A 20,078-nucleotide genomic window follows, 5' to 3' on the forward strand; every position below is an offset into this window, starting at 1 on the left:
TTCTGTGCGCCTTTCTTAGTTTACCTGGAATATTTTTTGGCACTATTAGTCTACCTCGGCTTGCTCTTTCTGATATTTTAAGCTCCATGATGTTTTCAGTAATTCCTTCTATTTGCTTCCATGCTTGTATTATCATGTAGCGTTCTCTTCTCCTTTCTAGACTGTATAGTTTTAAAAATTGCAGTATTTCCCAGTAGTCAAGGTCCTTAACTTCTTCTATTCTAGCAGTATAGGATCTTTGTACACTCTCTATTTGTGCAATATCCTTTTGGTAGTGTGGGTACCATATCACATTGCAGTACTCGAGTGTACTACGTACATAAGTTTTGTAAAGCATAATCATGTGTTCACATTTTCTTGTTTTAAAGTGTCTGAATAACATTCCCATTTTTGCTTTACATTTAGCCAACAGTGTTGCTATTTGGTCGTTGCATAACATATTCCTATTTAACATTACACCAAGGTCTTTAATTGCTTCCTTGTTTGTGATTGTCTCATTATTAGGTCCCTTGTATGCATACACCATTCCTTCTCTGTTTCCATAATTTATTGAGAGAGAGAGAGAGAGAGAGAGAGAGAGAGAGAGAGAGAGAGAGAGAGAGAGAGAGAGATAAGTTGAACTTCATATCGTTAAGGTTGTTTAGATATGACGGAAGAGTTTGCAAACGACGCAAATGAAACATTTTTCTTAATCTTTTTGACATGTTTTCAATTTCAGGAAGAACAATATGTGACGCTTGCCATGTTCTCTGCGCCGTCAGGTGAAGTGGAATGAGTTATTTAGTGGACTCAACCATATACACTCATAAAAATATTATACTTATGATGAATAACACCGAGAATCATGTTTAAACTATTATGAAACGTGTGATATTTACGAATGATTAGTATTTCAACCATATATGTCAACCTCTGGCAACCCCTACCTCGACCTCCTCCACATGAGTGGTATATCAAAGCTAATTTGTTTATAGGTCATATGCATTCCAATATTTCTACCATATCTACGGAAATAACGCGATTCCATATGGTTGGGATCTGACGTTAATCTATATATCAAATTACATGCACAGATTCCTTTCTAACCCTCATACAATTTCGTCTGCCATCCAATGAAAACCCGAAACTTATTGCTAAGCTGAATTACGTATTCATATTGAAACTTATAACGTGACCTTCAGCATCAGAACTTTAATATCATGAATATTCAATACAGTATGAAGTTCCATTAATTTTCAATGGAAATTTTCTTAAGAGATCTCACGGAAATTAAGAAGAAGAAGAAGAAGAAGAAGAAGAAGAAGAAGAAGAATTCTCCGGGTGTAAACAACAGAGATCTTCGTAGCTCTAAACAAATAAACTGACATCCACCATATGTAGGAGGAATGTCAACATATACGTAAACAGGTGCACATAACATGACCTTCATCGCTTCCAGGGTGATAACATTGCAATATTTCGTGTAGTTTTAAACCTGGAGAAGATTTCAAATAACATTTATCGTCCGCCACGATCTTTTCAGTCAAGGACCCGAGTAAATTCAAAAGATAAAAGATGGAATATCTCTGCGTCTTTATTTCAAGGCCTTCGACAAACGAGTTGTCCTGAGAGAGACAGGAGGAGAGAGGGGGAGACAGGAAAGAGAGAGAGGGACAGGGAGACAGAGGAGAAAAAGAGAAGGAAAGAGACACGGGCATACTGACAGACAAGCAGGCAAACACAGAACGAGAGAGAGAGAGAGAGAGAGAGAGAGAGAGAGAGAGAGAGAGAGAGAGAGAGAGAGAGAGAGAGGAAATCTGGCAAACAGGAGGAATCGAGAAAAGAGAGATATTTAAGAAGAGAAGGGAGAGTGAAAGAGACAAAGAAACGAAACAAAGAGAAAGAGCCGGACTGTAACAGAGGAAGGAGGAAACATATAAAGAAAGGGAAAGGAAGAAAAGGTAATTCAAAGAGGACACACAGAGAAAGACATAACACCCCCCCCCCACACACACACACACACACATATATATCTATATATATATATATATATATATATATATATATATATATATATATATATATATATATATATATATATATATATATATATATATATATATTTTCTTGCAGGACAAGAACCTCAGACATGTCCTTCCCCTTGCAACTGTTTATGATCTTTTTATGTCAGATTATACCAGGAAATTTTCTCATTTCGTCAATCCATCGTCTTCTCTTCCTTTCCCGGCTTGTTTTGCAAACTCCATGGATAAACGTTATTTTCGATGTCCATCTATTATCTGTTATTCTCACTATGTGTCCTCCCAATGTCCATTTCTTTTTCTTAAATTTTTGCTAGAATATCCCCTACATTAGTTATGCTGTTTTTCAGTCTCTTAGTGTTATTCCCATTATTATTCTTTCCATAGCTCTTTGAGTTGTAACTAGATTATGTTCTAAGGCTTTAGTATAGCTCCAAGTTTCTAATACATAAGTTAATGGGGATAGAACCATCTATCTATCTATCTATCTATCTAGAGAGAGAGAGAGAGAGAGAGAGAGAGAGAGAGAGAGAGAGAGAGAGAGAGAATGGGATTACTTTTGATAAATCAGCCACAAAAGAATTAATTATTAAAAACTTGACATCTTTAGCCAATGATTCAAAATTTAATTTTTCATTTTGCTCTCTCTCTCTCTCTCTCTCTCTCTCTCTCTCTCTCTCTCTCTCTCTCTCTCTCTCTCTCTCTCTCTTGTATGTAGTTCAGAATATCACACATGAAAAGTTATTTGGAAAATATAGCATTCGGTATAAGGTGCCCTATACAGGCTACTATCCACCTCCTCTTCCCCCAACCCGCCCTACCACATCACTGTCAGGGGAAGATTAAATGATTAAACCTTTGATGAAATAATAGCTCAACTTAAAAGATTTTTTCCCTCAAATCTTTTATGAGATTTAATTCAGTTGTCTCTTGTATCATCTTTATTTATATCCTTGTCTCATTTGCCATTTACTCTCTCTCTCTCTCTCTCTCTCTCTCTCTCTCTCTCTCTGGTAATGGGATAGCCTAATCTGTGGATGCTTCTTCTGCACGTTAAATGGAGTACTATTATTCACATAAGAATCAGTGATTCTTTTGACTCATTATTATGATAATCTCTAGTATGAAAACGTCTATCCTGACAGAATCTAACTTCAGTAAGACTCACATTTATTTAAAAGAAATGGCTTTCACGAGATTTCTTGTTACCTTCAAAGTTCAAATCTCACTTATTTACCCATCAATTTAGAGATATTTCCGTTTAAATAAACACATAAAGGTCTTTTGTTTACTTTTAGCGAATAGATGTCGGATCTGATGACGTCAATAACCACAAAAAGAATACAGGAATATAAGGAGAGAAAGAGAGAGAGAGAGAGAGAGAGAGAGAGAGAGAGAGAGAGAGAGAGAGAGAGAGAGAGAGAGAGAGAGAGAGAGAGAGAGAGAGAGAATGTTTTGAGGAAATGACAAGATAATATGTAGATAAAAGCTTCCACCACCATTCTAATCTCTATCTCTCTTTCTAAATCGATCTATCTACTATCTATGTATGTATCTATCTATCCATCTATTTATCTCTCCTCTCTGTCATTAATCCTCGTGGAACAAGTTTGTTGATCAGAAATTAATGAAATAATCAAGTGATGGAACAGAACGATTTCAAGAATATTCCTGTTTAAATTGTCTCCTCAGCAGGATATTGGGTACTCGCTTAGAAGTTGAACGTTTCTGGTAAACAGGCGAGAGAGAGAGAGAGAGAGAGAGAGAGAGAGAGAGAGAGAGAGAGAGAGAGAGAGAGAGAGAGAGAGAGAGAGAGAGAGAGAGGTTATTATTATGCTTCATTGAAGCAAACCAGGGTGACATTAGAATCGCCAAGGTCATTTTTAAGCGTTTAGGGGTTATAATGATGAAGCCATTATCCATGTACACATACCATAAATACCATTCTGATATTTTTTTTCATTATGTTATTGTGCAACGTTGTATTTTTGCAGCTAGAAAAGTAGGTAACCTTGCTTTTGAAACCAATATGGGTAATAAAGGTTTATGATCTGTAACAAGTGTGAACTTTTTCCTTCCATAATCGTTTTTAAGAAATGACAACTTAAAAGTACTTTTTTTTTGTCTTCAGTACGTGTCTAGGGAATATACAAATTACTTTAGAGGGCTAAAATCAAAGAATTGCCAGTGGTTTGAACCTTTTGGTAGCTTTGTAAACATCGCAGTGGCTCTGTTGCGAGTGCAATTGGTGTTCTAGCCGGTGATTTGAGACTTTTGATAGCGTTATAACGTTGCAGTGACCCTGCTGCGAGTGCAATTGGTGTTGTAGCCAGTGATTTGAGCCTTTTGGTAGCGTTGTAAACGTTGTAGAGGGTCTAGTGTGAATGCAATCTGTGTTGCAAAAAGTGATTTGAGCCTTTTGGAAGCGTTGTAAACATTGTAGAGGCTCTAGTGTGAATGCAATTGGTGTTGTAAAAAGTCATTTAAGCCCTTTGGTAGCGTTGTAAACGTTGTAGAGGCTGTGCTGTGAGTACAATTTGATTTGTAGCCAGTAATTTGAGTGTTTTGGTACTATTGTAAACGTTGTAAGAGCATCTACTGTGAGTGCAATTGGTGTTTTAGGCAGTGATTTGAGTCTTTTGGTAACGTTGTAAATGTTATAGAGGCTCTGCTGTGAATGCAATTGGCGGTGCAGTCAGTGATTTGAGCCTTTTGGTTGCATTGTAAACGTTGTAGAGGCTCTGCTGTGAGCGCAATTAATGTTGTAGCCAGTGACTTGAGCCTATTGGTAACGTTGGAAACGTTGTAGTGGCTCTGCTGTGAATGCAATTGGTGTTGTAGCCAGTGATTTGAACCTTTTCGTGGCGTTGTAAACATTGTAGAGGCTCTGCTGTGAGTACAATTGGTGCTGTAGCCGGTGACTTGAGCATTTTGGTAGCGTAGGAAACGTTGTAGCGGATCTGTTGTGAATGCAATTGGTGTTTTAGGCAGTGATTTGAGCCTTTTGGTAACGTTGTAAATGTTATAGAGGCTCTGCTGGGAATGCAATTGGTGTTGTAGCCAGTGACTTGAGCCTTTTGGTAGCGTTGGAAACGTTGTAGCAGCTGTGCTGTGAATACAATTGGTGTGGTAGCCAGTGATTTGAGCCTTTTGGTAGCGTTGTAAACATTGCAGAGACTCTGCTGTGAGTACAATTGGTGTTGTAGTCAGTGATTTGCGCCTTTAGGTAGCGTTATAAATGTTGTAGAGGCTCTGCTATGAGTGCAATTGGTGTTGCAGCCTGTGAATTGAGCCTTTTGGTACCGTTGTAAACGTTGTAGAGGCTCTGCTCTGAGTGCAGTTGGTGTTGTAGCCAGAGATTTGAGATTTTTGGTAGCGTTGTAAACGTTGCAGAGGCTCTGCTGTGAGTACAACTGGTGTTGTAGCCAGTGATTTGCGCCTTTTGGTAGCGTTGCAAACGTTGTACACGCTCTGCTGTGAGTGCAATTGGTGTTGCAGCCTGTGATTTGAGCCTTTTGGTAGCATTGTAAACGTTGTAGAGGCTCTGCTGTGCATACAAATGGTGTTGTAGCCAGTGATTTGACCTTTTTAGTATTGTTGTAAACGTTGTAGAGGCACTGCTATGAGTATAATTGTTGTTGTAGCAGTGATTTGAGCATTTTGGTAGCATTGTAAACATTTTAGAGGTTTTGCTCTGAGTGCAATTGATGTTATTGCCAGTGATTTTAGCCTTCTGGTAGCGTTGTATACATTGCAGAGGCTCTGCTGTGAGTACAATTGCTGTTGTAGCCAGTGATTTGCGCCTTTTGGTAGCGTTGTGAACGTTGTAGAGGCTCTACTGTGAGTGCAATTGGTGTTGCAGCCTGTAAATTGAGACATTTGGTAACGTTGTAAACGTTGTTGAGGCTCTGCTGTGAGTACAATTGGTGTTGTAGCTAGTAATTTGAGCCGTTTAGTATTGTTGAAAATGTTTTAGAGGCTCTGCTGTTTGTACAATCGGTGTTTTAGCCAGTGATTTTAGTTTTGGTAGTGTTGTAAATGTTGTAGAGGCTCTGCTGGAAATGCAATTGGTGTTGAAGCCAGTGCTTTGAGCCTTTTGGTAGCGTTGAAAACGTTGTGGAGTCTGTGGTGTGAGTGCTATTGGTGTTGTTACCAGTGATTTGAACCTTTTGGTAGTGCTGTAAATGTTGTAGAGGCTCTGCTGTGAATGTAATTGGTGTTGTAGCCAGTGATTTGATCCTTTTGGTAGCATTGTAAACGTTGCAGAGGCTCTGCTGTGAGGGCAATTGGTGTTTTAGCCAGTGATTTGAGCATTTTGGTAGCGTTGTAAAAGTAGTAGAGGCTGTGATGTTTGTGCAATTGGTGTTGTAGCCAGTGATTTGAGCCTTTTGGTAGTGTTGTAAATGTTGTAGATGCTCTGCTGTAATTAAAATTGGTGTTGCAGCCAGTGATTTGATCCTTTTGGTAGCAATGTAACCGTTGCAGAGGCTCTACTGTGAGTGCAATTGGTGTTTTAGCCAGTGATTTGAGCCTTTTGGTAGCATTGTAAAGGCTTTGGTGTGAGTGCAATTGGTGTTTTAGCCAGTGATTTGAGCCTTTTTGTAGCATTGTATACGTTGAAGAGGCTCTGCTGTTAGTACAATTGGTAGTGTAGCCAGTGATTCGAGTCTTTTTGGAAGCGTTATTAACGTTGTAGAGGGTTTGCTATGAATGCAATTGGTGTTGTAGCCAATGATTTAAGCCTTTTTGTAGTGTCGTAAACGTTGTAGAGGCTCTGCTGTCAGAGCAATTGGTGTTGTAGCTAGTGAATTGAGCTTTTTGGTAGTGTTGTAAAAGTTGTAGAGGTTCTGCTGTGATTGCAATTTGTGTTGTAGCCTGGGATTTGATCCTTTTAGTTGTGCTGTAAACATTGTAGAGGCTCTGCTGTGAGTGTAATTGGTGTTGTAGCCAATGATTTGGGAATTTTGGTATTTGTATACGTTGTAGAGGCTCTGCCGTGACTGCAATTGGTGTTGTAGCCAGGGATTTGAGCCTTTAGGAAGCGTTGCAAACGTAGTAGAGGATCTGTTGTAAATGCAATTGGTGTTGTAGGCAGTGATTTGAGGCTATTGGTAGTGTTGTATACGTTGTAGAGGCTCTGCTGTAAGTGCAATTGTTGTTGTAGCCAATGATTTGAGCCTTTTGGTAGCGTTGAAAACGTGGTAGAGGCTTTGCTGTGAATGCAATTGCTGTTGCAGCCAGTGATTTGAGCCGTTTGGTATTGTTGTAAACGTTATGGAGGCTGTGCTGTGAGTGCAATTGGTGTTGTGGCCAGTGGTTTGAGCCTTTTGGTAGCTCTGTAAACGTTGTAGAGGCTCTGCTTTGAATGCAATTGGTATTGTAGCCAGTCATTTGAGCCTTTTGGTAGCATTATAAATGATGTAGAGGCTCTGCTGTGAGCACAACTGGTGTTGTAGCCAGTGATTTGAGCCTTTTGGTAGTATTGCGAGGCTGTGGTGTGAGTGCAATTGGTGTTTTAGCTAGTGATTTGAGCCTTTTGGTAGCGTTATAGACGTTGTAGAGGCTCTGCTGTGAGTGCAATTGGTGTTGTAGCCAGTGAATTATGCCTTTTTGTAGTGTTGTAAACGTTGTAGAGGCTCTACTGTGAGATCAATTGGTGTTGTAGCCAGTGATTTGTCCTTTTTGGTAGCGTTGTGAGCGTTCTGGAAGCTCTGCTGTGGAAGCAGTTGGTGTTGCAGGCCGTGATTTGAGCCTTTTGGTAGCATTGCAGAGGCTGTGGTGTGAGTGCAATTAGTGTTTTAGCCAGTGATTTGAGCATTTTGGTAGCGTTGTATACGTTGTGGAGGCTCTGCTGTGATTACAATTGGTGTTATAGCCAGTGATTTGAGCCTTTTGGTAGCATTGTAAACGTTGTAGAGGGTCTGCTGTGAGTGCAATTGGTGTCTTAGCAGTTGATTTGAGCCTTTTGGTAACGTTATAGACGTTGTAGAGAATCTGCTGTGAGTAAAATTGGTGTTGTAGCCAGTGATTTGAGCCTTTTGGTAGCGTTGTAAACGTTGTAGAGGGTCTGCTATGAGTGCAATTGGTGCTGTAGCCGGTGAAATATGCCTTTTTCTAGTGTTGTAAACATTGTAGAGGCTCTGCTGTGAGCACAATTGGTGCTGTATCCAGTGACCTGAGCCTTTAGGTAGTGTTGAAAACATTGTAGCGAGTCTGCTGTGAATGCAATTGGTGTTTTAGGAAGTGATTTGAGCCTTCTGGTAACGTTGTAAATGTTATAGAGGCTCTGCTGGGAATGCAATTGGTGTTGTAGCCAGTGACTTGAGCCTTTTGGTAGCGTTGGAAACGTTGTAGCAGCTGTGCTGTAAATGCAATTGGTGTTTTAGGTAGTCATTTGAGCCTTTTGGTAGCGTTGTAAACATTGCAGAGGCTCTGCTGTGAGTACAATTGGTGTTGTAGCCAGTGATTAGCGCCTTTTGGTAGCGTTGTAAACGTTGTAGAGGCTCTGCTGTGAGTACAATTGGTGTTGCAAGCCTGTGAATTGAGCCTTTTGGTACCATTGTAAACGTTGTAGAGGTTCTGCTCTGAGTGCAATTGGTGTTGTAGCCAGTGATTTGAGCTTTTGGGTAGCTTTGTAAATGTTCCAGAGGCTCTGCTGTGAGTACAACTGGTGTTGTATCCAGTGATTTGCACCTTTTGTTAGCATTGCAAACGTTGTAGAGGCTCTGCTGTGAGTGCAATTGGTGTTGCAGCCTGTAAATTTGAGCCTTTTGGTAGCATTGTAAACGTTGTAGAGGCTCTGCTGTGCGTACAAATGGTGTTGTAGCCAGTGATTTGAGCTTTTCAGTATTGTTGTAAACGTTTTAGAGGCACTGCTGTGAGTGCAATTGTTGTTGTATCCAGTGATTTGAGCCTTTTGGTAGCGCTGTAAACGTTGTAGAGGCTCTGCTGTGATTACTATTAGTGTTGTAGCAGTGATTTGAGCCTTTTGATAGCGTTGTAAACATTTTAGAGGTTTTGCTATGAGTGCAATTGATGTTATAGCCAGTGATTTTAGCCTTTTGCTAGCCTTGTATATGTGGCAGAGGCTCTGCTGTGAGTACAATTGGTGTTGTAGCCAGTGATTTGCGCCTTTTGGTAGCGTTGTGAACGTTGTAGAGGCTCTGCTGTTAGTGCAATTGGTGTTGCAGCCTGTGAATTGAGCCTTTTGTAAATGTTGTTGAGGCTCTGCTGTGAGTAAAATTGGTGTTGTGGCTAGTAATTTGAGCCTTTTAGTATTGTTGAAAACGTTTTAGAGGCTTTGCTGTGAGTACAATCGGTGTTTTAGCCTGTGATTTGAGAGTTTTGGTAGTGTTGTAGATGTTGTAGAGGCTCTGCTGTGAATGCAATTGGTGTTGTAGGCAGTGCTTTGAGCCTTTTGGTAGTGTTTAAAACGTTGTAGAGGCTGTGGTGTGAGTGCTATTGGTGTTGTAACCAGTGATTTAAACCTTTTGGTAGTGTTGTAAATGTTTTAGAGGCTCTGCTGTGAATGCAATTGGTGTTTTAGCCAGTGATTTGAGCATTTTGGTAGCGTTGTAAAAGTAGTAGAGGCTGTGATGTGAGTGCAATTTGTGTTGTAGCCAGTAATTTGAGCCTTTTGGTAGTGTTGTGAATGTTGTAAATGCTCTTCTGTGATTGCAATTGGTGTTGCAGCCAGTGATTTGATCCTTTTGGTAGCAATGTAACCGTTGCAGAGGCTCTACTGTGAGTACAATTGGTGTTATAGCCAGTGATTTGAGCCTTTTGGTAGCATTGTAAACATTGTAGAGGATTTGCTATGTGTGTGATTGGTGTTGTAGCCAATGATTTAAGCCTTTTTGTAGTGTCGTAAACGTTGTAGAGGCTCTGCTGTGAGAGCAATTGGTATTGTAGCCAGTGAATTGAGCTTTTTGGTAGTGTTGTAAACTTTGTAGAGGCTCTGCTGTGATTACAATTGGTGTTGTAGCCAGGGATTTGATCCTTTTAGTTGCGGTGTAAACGTTGTAGAGGCTCTGCTGTGAGTGCAATTGGTGTGTAACCAATGTTTTGAGAATTTTGTTAGTTGTATACGGTGTAGAGGCTCTGCTGTGAGTGTAATTGGTGTTGTAGCCAAGGATTTGAGCCTTTAGGTAGCGTTGCAAACGTTGTAGAGGATCTGTTGTGAATGTAATTGGTGTTGTAGCCAGTGATTTGAGCCTTTTGGTAGTGTTGTAAATGTTGTAGAGGCTCTGCTGTAAGTGCAATTGGTGTTGTAGCCAGTGATTTGATCCTTTTGGTAGCGTTGAAAACGTGGTAGAGGCTTTGCTGCAAATGCAATTGCTGTTGCAGCCAATGATTTGAGCCTTTTGGTATTGTTGTAAACGTTATGGAGGGTCTGCTGTGATTGCTATTGGTGTTGTGGCCAGTGGTTTGAGCTTTTTGGTAGCTTTGTAAACGTTGTAGAGGCTCTGCTTTGAATGCAATTGGTGTTGTAGCCAGTCATTTGAGCCTCTTGGTAGTGTTGTAAATGATGTAGAGGCTCAGCTGTGAGCGCAATTGGTGTTGTAGCTAGTGATTTGAGCCTTTTGGTAGCATTACCGAGGCTGTGGTGTGAGTGCAATTGGTGATTTAGCTAGTGATTTGATCCTTTTGGTAGCATTATAAACGTTGTAGACGCTCTGCTGTGAGTACAATTGGTGTTGTAGTCAGTGATTTGAGCCTTTTGGTAGCGTTATAAACGTTGTAGAGGGTCTGCTATGAGTGCAATTGGTGTTGTAGCCAGTGAATTATGCCTTTTTGTAGTGTTGTAAACATTTTAGAGGCTCTGTTGTGAGAGGAATTGGTGTTTTAGGCAGTGATTTAACCTTTTTGGTAGCGTTGTGAGCGTTCTAGAAGCTCTGCTGTGAATGCAGTTGGTGTTGCAGCCAGTGATTTGAGCCTTTTGGTAGCATTGCAGAGGATGTCGTGTGAGTGTAATTGGTGTTTTAGCCAATAATTTGAGCCTTTTGGTAGCGTTGTATACGTTGCAGTACAATTGGTATTGTAGCCAGTGATTTGAGCCGTTTGGGAGCGTTGTAAACGTTGTAGAGGATCTCCTGTGAGTGCAATTGGTGTTTTAGCCAGTGATTTGGGCTTTTTGGTAGCGTTATAGACGTTGTAGAGGCTCTGCTGTGAGTACAATTGGTGTTGTAGCCAGTGACATGAGCCTTTTGGTAGCGTTGTTAATGTTGTAAAGGGTCTGCTATGAGTGCAATTGGTGTTGTAGCCAGTGAATTATGCCTTTTTGTAGTGTTGTAAACGTTGTAGTGGCTCTGCTGTGAGAGCAATTGGTATTGTAGCCAGTGATTTGACCTTTTTGGTAGCATTGTGAGCGTTGTGGTAGCTCTGCTGTGAATGTAGAAGGTGTTGCACCCAGTGATTTGAGCCTTTTGGTAGCACTGCAGAGGCTGTCGTGTGAGTGCAATTGATGTTTTAGCTAGTGATTTGAGCCTTTTGGTAGCATTGTATACGTTGTAGAGGCTCTGCTGTGAGTACAATTGGTGTTGTAGCCAGTGATTTGAGCCTTTTGGTAGCATTGTAACCGTTGCAGAGGCTCTGCTGTGAGTGTAATCGGTGTTTTAGCCAGTGATTTGAGCCTTTTGGTAGCTTTGAGAGGCTGTGGTGTGAGTGCAATTGGTATTTTAACCAGAGATTTGAGCCCTTTGGTAGCGTTGTATACGTTGTAGAGGCTCTGCTGTGAGTACAATTGGTGCTGTAGCCAGTGATTTGAGCCTTTTGGTAGCGTTGTAAACGTTGTAGAGGGTCTGCTCTGAGTGCAATTGGTGTTGTAGGCAATGAATTAAGCCTTTTTTTAGTGTTGTAAACGTTGTAGAGGCTCTGCTGTGAGAGCAATTGGTGTTGTAGCTAGTGATTTGAGCTTTTAGGTAGCGTTGTAAATGTTGTAGAGGCTCTGCTGTGAGCGCAATTGATGTTGTAGCCGGTGAATTCAGCCTTATGAAAGCGTTGTAAACGTTGAAGAGGATGTCTTTGCGATAAAAGATAAGCAAGTCAAGAAAACTACATTATAACTATCAATAAAAAATAATAATAATAATAATAATAATAATAATAATAATAATAATAATAATAATAATAATAGCGGTGTATAATCTGGGAGTGTTAACTTTATTCAATCCATTACATTAATATAAAGAAGACAGCAAATGAGGTAATATTATATTAACCGTTTTATAACGAAAGAAAAGTAAAACATTTTAACCAGAGAAAATCAATTTAACAATGGAATAACAACTTTAGTTCTAATCATATTAGAAGAATTGACCATCTCTCCCTCTCTCTCTCTCTCTCTCTCTCTCTCTCTCTCTCTCTCTCTCTCTCTCTCTCTCTCTCTCTCTCTCTGAAGATTTACTAATTTTCTAAATTGCAAGTTGTAAAGACAAGTTATCATTGTTAACGTCTGTCTGTCATACATTTTCTGCAGAACAGACATTTCCTTTTCTCTGGAGAGTCTTGGTATAATCGTTAAAACCCATATTGTGATAACATTTTGAAATAGTAAATATAATAGGATCATCTTTGTATGTTTATATTAGTATTTTATATATATATATATATATATATATATATATATATATATATATATATATATATATATTAATATATATATACATATATATACACATACGTATATATATATATATATATATATATTTATATATATATATATATATATATATATATATATATATATGTGTGTGTGTGTGTGTGTATGTATATATATGTATATATATATATATATATATATATATATATATATACATACATACATACATGCATACACTACCAATAAATGCAGGTCCCTCTAGTCCACCACAGGACAAAGGTCTCAGATATGTGTTTATTCATGTTAATTATCAGAAAATTTCGTGGTTCTATGAGTTTTGCTTAATACATGCACACACACACACTCATATATATATATATATATATATATATATATATATATATATATATATATATATATATGTATATATATATATATATATATATATATATATATATATATATATATATATATATATATTGTATATAATATATAAATTCACAGTGAGAGAGAGAGAGAGAGAGAGAGAGAGAGAGAGAGAGAGAGAGAGAGAGAGAGAGAGAGAGAGGAGTGGAGTGGTGATAAAGTCAACAAAAACGTAAGACCATAAAGACAATATTGATATCTGTAAAAGATCTATATTTTAATTTTCTTCTTCACCGTAGTATTAATAATCTGACAGATTATATCTAATATTTCTTAGAAATAATCCAAAGCAAAAAAAAAATACTTCTGGTTCCACGTTACAACCAATCAAATAAAAAACATATCCATAGAAGTTCCTCAGGATTGAAATCAAAATGAAAATCAAAATGCAAATGCGAAAAGAGCCATGAAATTCAGCTCCCATGATTGCATGATTGTCCCAATTCTCGACATCAACAGTTAAATCGCATTAGAACTTTTCATTTGAGTCGGAAAAAATTGCCAACAATCTTTTGTTCATTAAGACAAGCTCTTGTGGATGCAGTGAATCAACTCTTCCTCGAAATCAGTTGGCTTTGGTAATGACCAGGATAAAAAGGTACAGATTCACCCTCATTTTGTTTTCGATACATCAAACTGGGAGGAAATACTGAAATACTGATTTTAAATCAATATTATGACTCTTTTAAGGGATATCAAAGCAACTAACACGTTATAGATCTAAACAGTTTTAAGGGGACTCCATAGATCTAAGCAGTTTTAAGGTTACTCCATATAAACAGTTTTAAGGGGACTCCATAGATATAAACAGTCTTAAGGAGACTCCACAGATCTAAGCATTTGAAGGTTACTCCAAATATCTAAACCAGTTTAAGGGTACTCCATAGCTCTAGACTGTTTTAAAGGACGTTCATAAATCTAATCAATTTTAAGGGGACTCCAGAGATCTATACATTTTAAACGGGTCTCCATATTTCTAAAAAGTTTCAAGGGGCCTCCAGAGATCTTTAGAGTTTTAGGGGTACTCCATAGAGCTAAACAGTTTTAAGGAGACTCCGTAGATCTAAAAGGTTTTATGGGGACTCCATCAATTTTAACAGTTTTAAGGGGACTACACAGATCTAAACATTTGTAAGGGGACTCCATAGATCCAAACAGTTTTAAGGGAACTCCATAGATATAAACAGTTTTAAGGGGACTCCATACATCTAAAAAAAATTAAGGAGTCTTCATAGCTTTAAACAGTTTTAAGGTGTCTCCATATATCTGAACAGTTTTAAAGGGACTGACTCCGCAGCTCTAAACAGTTTTAAGGAGAATCCATAGATCTAAACTGTTTTAAAGGGAATCCATAAATCTATAAGGTGTTAAAGGATCTACATACATCTAAGAAGTTTTAAGGGGACTCCATATATCTAAACAGCTTAAGGGGACGCCATAGATCCAAACAGTTTTAAGGGGACTTCATTTATCCATCATTTTTGAAGGGTCATGTACACTAGTAATACAAATGAAAACAACAGGAGATATCTTAGTTATCCCCTCTGCAATCATATCGAAGTAATTATAACGTTTATGACCTCTCATTTCTAGGGAACTATCTCGCATGCAAATAGTCCTCTTATAAAGATCTACTGTATTGTTACAAATTTACCGAAACCGAAATTTCATGGAAACACGGCTTTCTTGGAGGGCAGAAGAGGGAATCCCCTTTCTCATTTGCATAAGTCTGATAGAAGGTGCAGCACATTGCATAATACACGAAATTCTGTATCACATACGGAGTCGGAAAATTACAAAATATTCCCCCGAATATAGAAGAATGACGTCATGAATTAGTATGGAAGCAAAAACTGATTTCATTAATAGGGCCATTGGACCATCCTTCTATCCAACTAGATTATCATGCAGCCTTTATGTTTCGAAGCTAAACTCGATTTAATATCAGCATTTCAAGTCTAAGAATAACTTTAGGTAAAGGACAGAGTTACTGATTCACATATCAGTTTCACGTCAATAAACAAAAATATCAAGTTTCTAACTAAATTATAATCGCATTTGCTCAATTTTTTCTTTGGGAATGTATGAATTTAAATGATGGATTTATAGATGTATGTCCTAGATTGATTTACAAATGTATGAAGCTTATGAAACTGTGTAGAATATAATCATTTAATTTTGATGGCATTTATGGACTATGAGAAAGCCTTTCATAGTGTGCGTCATTATGGAGTTCCTCTTAAATATGTAAATTTGATTAAGTCTGTTCATGACCATAGCACAAGTGCTAAGATAATGTTAATGGAATCCTATCAATTGAATTTCCAGTGAACAGCGTACTCCACGAGAATGTTGTCACCCATGTTGTTTATCCTCCTCATGGATTTTGTATACCATAGAACAGTTGGGAATGGTGGAGAAGTATTGCACTGCATTGGTAATGGGAAATTAGGTGACCTACAGTATGCTGATGGCGCTCTCCTTATTAGCAGTTACTATAAGATTTGCAGTGCTTGCTTACCAGAATGCATTTAATATCAAATAGGTTTAATGAAATATTGAATAAATCAAATCAAATAATGACTAGGTTGAGTAAAATTTGGAAATCTAATCACCTGAAATTACATATAAAAATCAGGCTATATATCAGTTTAGTGAGATCGGTGTTACAGTATGGACATGAATCATGGTATGGCAATGAAACCATATCCAACAGATTAAGTAGATTTGAGAACAAAGCCCTCCGAAAAATATTAGGAGTTAAATGGCAGGACAGGAATAGAAATGAAACTATAACACAGATTATTCGCTCCAGGAGTTAGAATTCTGGGTACCTAAGGGTTGTCTCCACGATCAGAGGGTGAATTTTCCCAATTTTTTTTTCTTTGCTAAAAGTCTTCCTTTTGTCTATCAGAAGGCCGTGATATGTGTAGAATTCATCTCCAGCCTCTATAATGCCCCCCCTGGTCATCAACGCCCCCCTTATGTTAATAGTAAAAATACGAAATATCATTAGTAATTTTCTAATTTTTTCAGTTTACCCCTTAAAAACTGTTCAAAGTCGTTTTCTCATATCAGTGATATCAAAGAAAATGGGCTCAGGGGTGACTATGATTTTATATCCAATATTTTCGTCATCAGACAAAAATCGTAATTTCTCGTTTTTTCTTTTTCGGGAGAGGGGTGTATTTCTTTGCTTGTCCTGCTCTTATGCCTTAAGTAATATAATATTTAGATGTTTTAGGCCATCAAGTGACATAATACCTAGAAAAACACAGAAGGTTTTTTCCCTAAATCGAAATTTTAATTTTTGGTGAATATTTATTTCTAGGTATCCCTCCATCACCAGCCGGGCTTTCACTAAAGTTAATGCTCGTTTTTTTCTTGCTGTGTGCTTATTTACTGTTCGATTTTGATAAAACTTTGTCTGCTTGTTCCAGGTGGATAAACAAACATAATTACAGAGCGAATTTCAATTCAAGACATTAGTTTCTCACTGGTCACCAAACAAATTTTAAGTCGCTAGCTCCGATTTTCACATTTTTATTCATAAAATCCTTTATTTTCCCTTTAGGATGATAAAACTTACAGAGGATATGCCTTATTATAGTGCTAATAATCCCTGAAAATTTCATTAGCGTGTCTTGATTAGTGTATTTTTGGGAAATATTTTTTACGATTGGCACCCCTTGAAAGGGGAGCCTACCCCTAATTAGGTAAATTCTCTGGGAATATCGCCGTAGTTGTAATATACCCTAGGAAGCTACCCTATAGGAACTTCCATCAGGACGACATGGCCATCTCACCCAAAAATAGATTTTTCGCTTCGCTCAAAATCCGTTATATATATATATATATATATATATATATATATATATATATATATATATATATATATATATACATATATATATATATATGTATATATATATATATATATATATATATATATATATATATATATATTTCTACTATGTAAGTATGTTGAAAATCTCCATGTATTACTCCTATTATTTCCTTATATTTTCATTGCTTCATTATTAATGCCAATTTCACCAATATGGGTAGAAGTGACTTTAAACTAACAAGGTAATACTATTACTATATAATTACGCATTACTATCTATTGCAATATTTATCGCTAAAAGCAAAACTGTATTTAACTATTTTTTAATATAATTCCCTCAGCTCGCTATCAACCCAAAGTTGACAACCCTGCCTGTGATGACTTTGATCTGCAGTAGCTTTGAAGCAGTCGTCAGGTGCACTTCTTTTCTGGCTCACACTCCTGTTTTTCAGGAATTCCTAATAATATACAGATATCAATAGTGAACCTTTTTGATTATTTCTATGGTAGAGCAACAGCCTGCCATCTGTGACAAGGGTTGTGATCAATATAAAGATAGGGCGGAAAAAGATAAAGCCTGGGTAACTGTAGCTAATGGCGTCAACGAGGAATTGGATTCCCTCAGCAAGGAAGAACAAACAAAGGAAAGTAAGTATCAGCATTTATTTACATTTTCAGAGGTACAATTATTTCAATACTGGTATTTGTCTTGAAAGGGAACAGCACCCACTCCAACAAAGTAGTCAGCAAAATAATCCCGAACTTGAATTCCTAAAAGCCGAGGAGCCGGCCCGGTGGTAGTGACATCACGGAATGGGGACTCCTCAGCTTCGTCACAGTCATAGTAATTGACTCCATCCTTTCGTCTGATGAAATTGTGTAATATACAACATGCTTTGACAATAGAATCTATAAAATCAGGTGCAACCTTGATCGGTTTGTGAAAAATCTGCCACTCATTCGCCAATAATCCAAATGCAGTCCACTGAACGTCTGGCCCTTGAATGTCTGTAATTATAAACTCGTTTACGAGAATCAAGTTCCCGCTGAGGGAAGGATCACAAAAGGTTGGTATGCACTTTGAAGACTTCATCTCCAATATAAACAAATGGTTGGGGGTCATCATTAGTGCCTGGTAAGAGCTTAGGTTGTGGGATATTAAGTTGTTCCGAGTATGACTTTGATCCGAAAGCGGTGTATTGAAAAACAGTCGAATCACCTTCTTGGCCGTACGACCCCACATCGATAGTTGAAGAATTTTGAACCAGAACTGCGAGGCTTCATACAACAAACGTGCTTACCATCAACGGCTCCCAAACAATTGGGAAAATTAGTTTTCTTTTCAAAAGTGTCGGCAATGTTTTGCCATTCTTGAGTAGTTACTTCGGGCATTTCAATATCTTTCAAAAGAATCCAGATTGCTTCACATGTATCAAAAACTATCTTAGCAATGGTACTTCTTCCATTATGGAATTCAAACTGAAGAGCCGTGAAGGAATTTCCTGAAGCTAGGTATCTGCGGAAGAACAGAAGAGGGTATAAAAATATTTCCCTCGGTCAACAGGTATTATAATACATGAAAATGTTTTTGGGAAAAATTACAGAAGAGTGACTCACCCAGACTTTGAACCTAACCTAACCAACCTGCTTTTGCATTTTTATTGGGGCTTGTGGGCGTATATAAGTGTACTCTTTGAATGTATATTTACACTCTTTAAGGAAACATCGTATTCGTGTTTTATACTCAAACTGATCTTTTATTCATTACAGTGAACTATATGAAGCTCAAACGGAAGCACATTAGGGATTCAATGTTCAAATCCCTTCAAACAAAGAGTGGAGACTGTGCCTCAATGAAAAAGAAATACGTCCATTTTGAAGCTCTGACGTTCCTTCGTACCAGCACCGAAAAAAGAAGGTACACTCTAGAGTCTAGTCCAAACTTGTTTTTTAAATTTTTCACCTACGCACATATATCTAATTCTTTATATGAGTAGATATTGCCAGGTATTACTTAGCGTAATTGTTTCTTTCTAGTACAAGTGGCAACTACGAAGATGACGACATGGCTGATCCAGATCCTGATGAGTCCGCGTTTCTGGATGATGAAGACGATTTATTAATGTCAACCTCGTCCATCGACCCCCCACAAAGCCGCCGAAAGGGGTCTTCAAAAAACCAAGCCAGCCATCAAAGATAACCCCTTTTCAGGCATCCCTCATTAGCAGCCTGGACCACCCACCACCCACCAATCGCTTGCACCCCAACCAACGACTTCTACAGCCACTTACTACCTCCCATCCGCCGTAGATTTGGTACTACCACTTCAGATTCGGGGCAACCGCGAAGAAATGTGCCAAGGATTGTCAGTGGCCAAACAAACGTGTAAGTAGGCCATCGCTCATGGCGGTGGCCTCCCTTATTTTTAATCTTTTCTTTTTACATGATGCAGGAACGGGCATGCAATTTTTGGTAGACAGACACGGGTGCTTGTCGTTCTCTTTTGCTAAGGGAACTCTTCAGGACACGACGTAGTCTGTCTACGTGTGCCGACGTCCGCTTGGTAGCTGCCAATGGATCTGCGATACCCACCTACGGTTATGAGAACCTCACATTATCGTTCGGAAACGGTAAATTTAATTGGAATTTCTCGTTGCTGACGTCACATTGCCAATCCTCGGTGCAAAATTCCTCTCTCATTTCCACCTTCTGGTCAATGTCGCCCACCGACGATTGGTCAACACAGACTCATACTTGTCGACACCTCTTCAACCCGCCCCCTCTAACCTCGCTCTCCACATCAGCGCACCCACGGATGCTTACTCCCACCTCCTCACGTCGTACCCGGAAGTTTTCCGTCCAGAACTTCGCCAAACGCCCACGGTTACTGCCAAGCACGGTATTTATCACCATATCAAGATGACGGGACCCCCAGTCTTTGCAAAATTTAAACGTCTGGCACCGGAACGATTGGCAGCCGCCAAACAGACGTTCGCCGAATTGGAGGATATGGGCCTTTGCCAAAAGGCCTCCAGCCCATGGTCGTCACCTTTACACATTGTTCTGAAGAAAGACGGCTCCCTCCATCCATGCGTGGATTACAGGCGACTGAACATGCAAACAGAACCGGATCACTACCCCCTCCCAAACATTGTCGACGTAACCTCCTACCTGCACAAAGCAA

The 20,078-nt window shown here is 38.6% G+C and overlaps 1 protein-coding gene across 1 annotated transcript; it reads left to right on the forward strand.

The window, feature by feature from the left end:
• The first annotated feature begins 1,238 nt into the window (after nucleotides 1-1,238).
• Nucleotides 1,239-19,094, forward strand: LOC137650840 (uncharacterized). Its single transcript, XM_068383995.1, has 4 exons — nucleotides 1,239-1,341; nucleotides 17,405-17,542; nucleotides 18,665-18,812; nucleotides 18,932-19,094. The coding sequence occupies exons 1-4, from the start codon at nucleotides 1,239-1,241 to the stop codon at nucleotides 19,092-19,094; spliced, it is 552 nt and encodes a 183-aa protein (XP_068240096.1).
• Nucleotides 19,095-20,078: the final 984 nt, after the last annotated feature.

This window comes from Palaemon carinicauda, chromosome 12 (assembly GCF_036898095.1).
Source record: "Palaemon carinicauda isolate YSFRI2023 chromosome 12, ASM3689809v2, whole genome shotgun sequence".
NCBI lineage: Eukaryota > Metazoa > Arthropoda > Malacostraca > Decapoda > Palaemonidae > Palaemon > Palaemon carinicauda.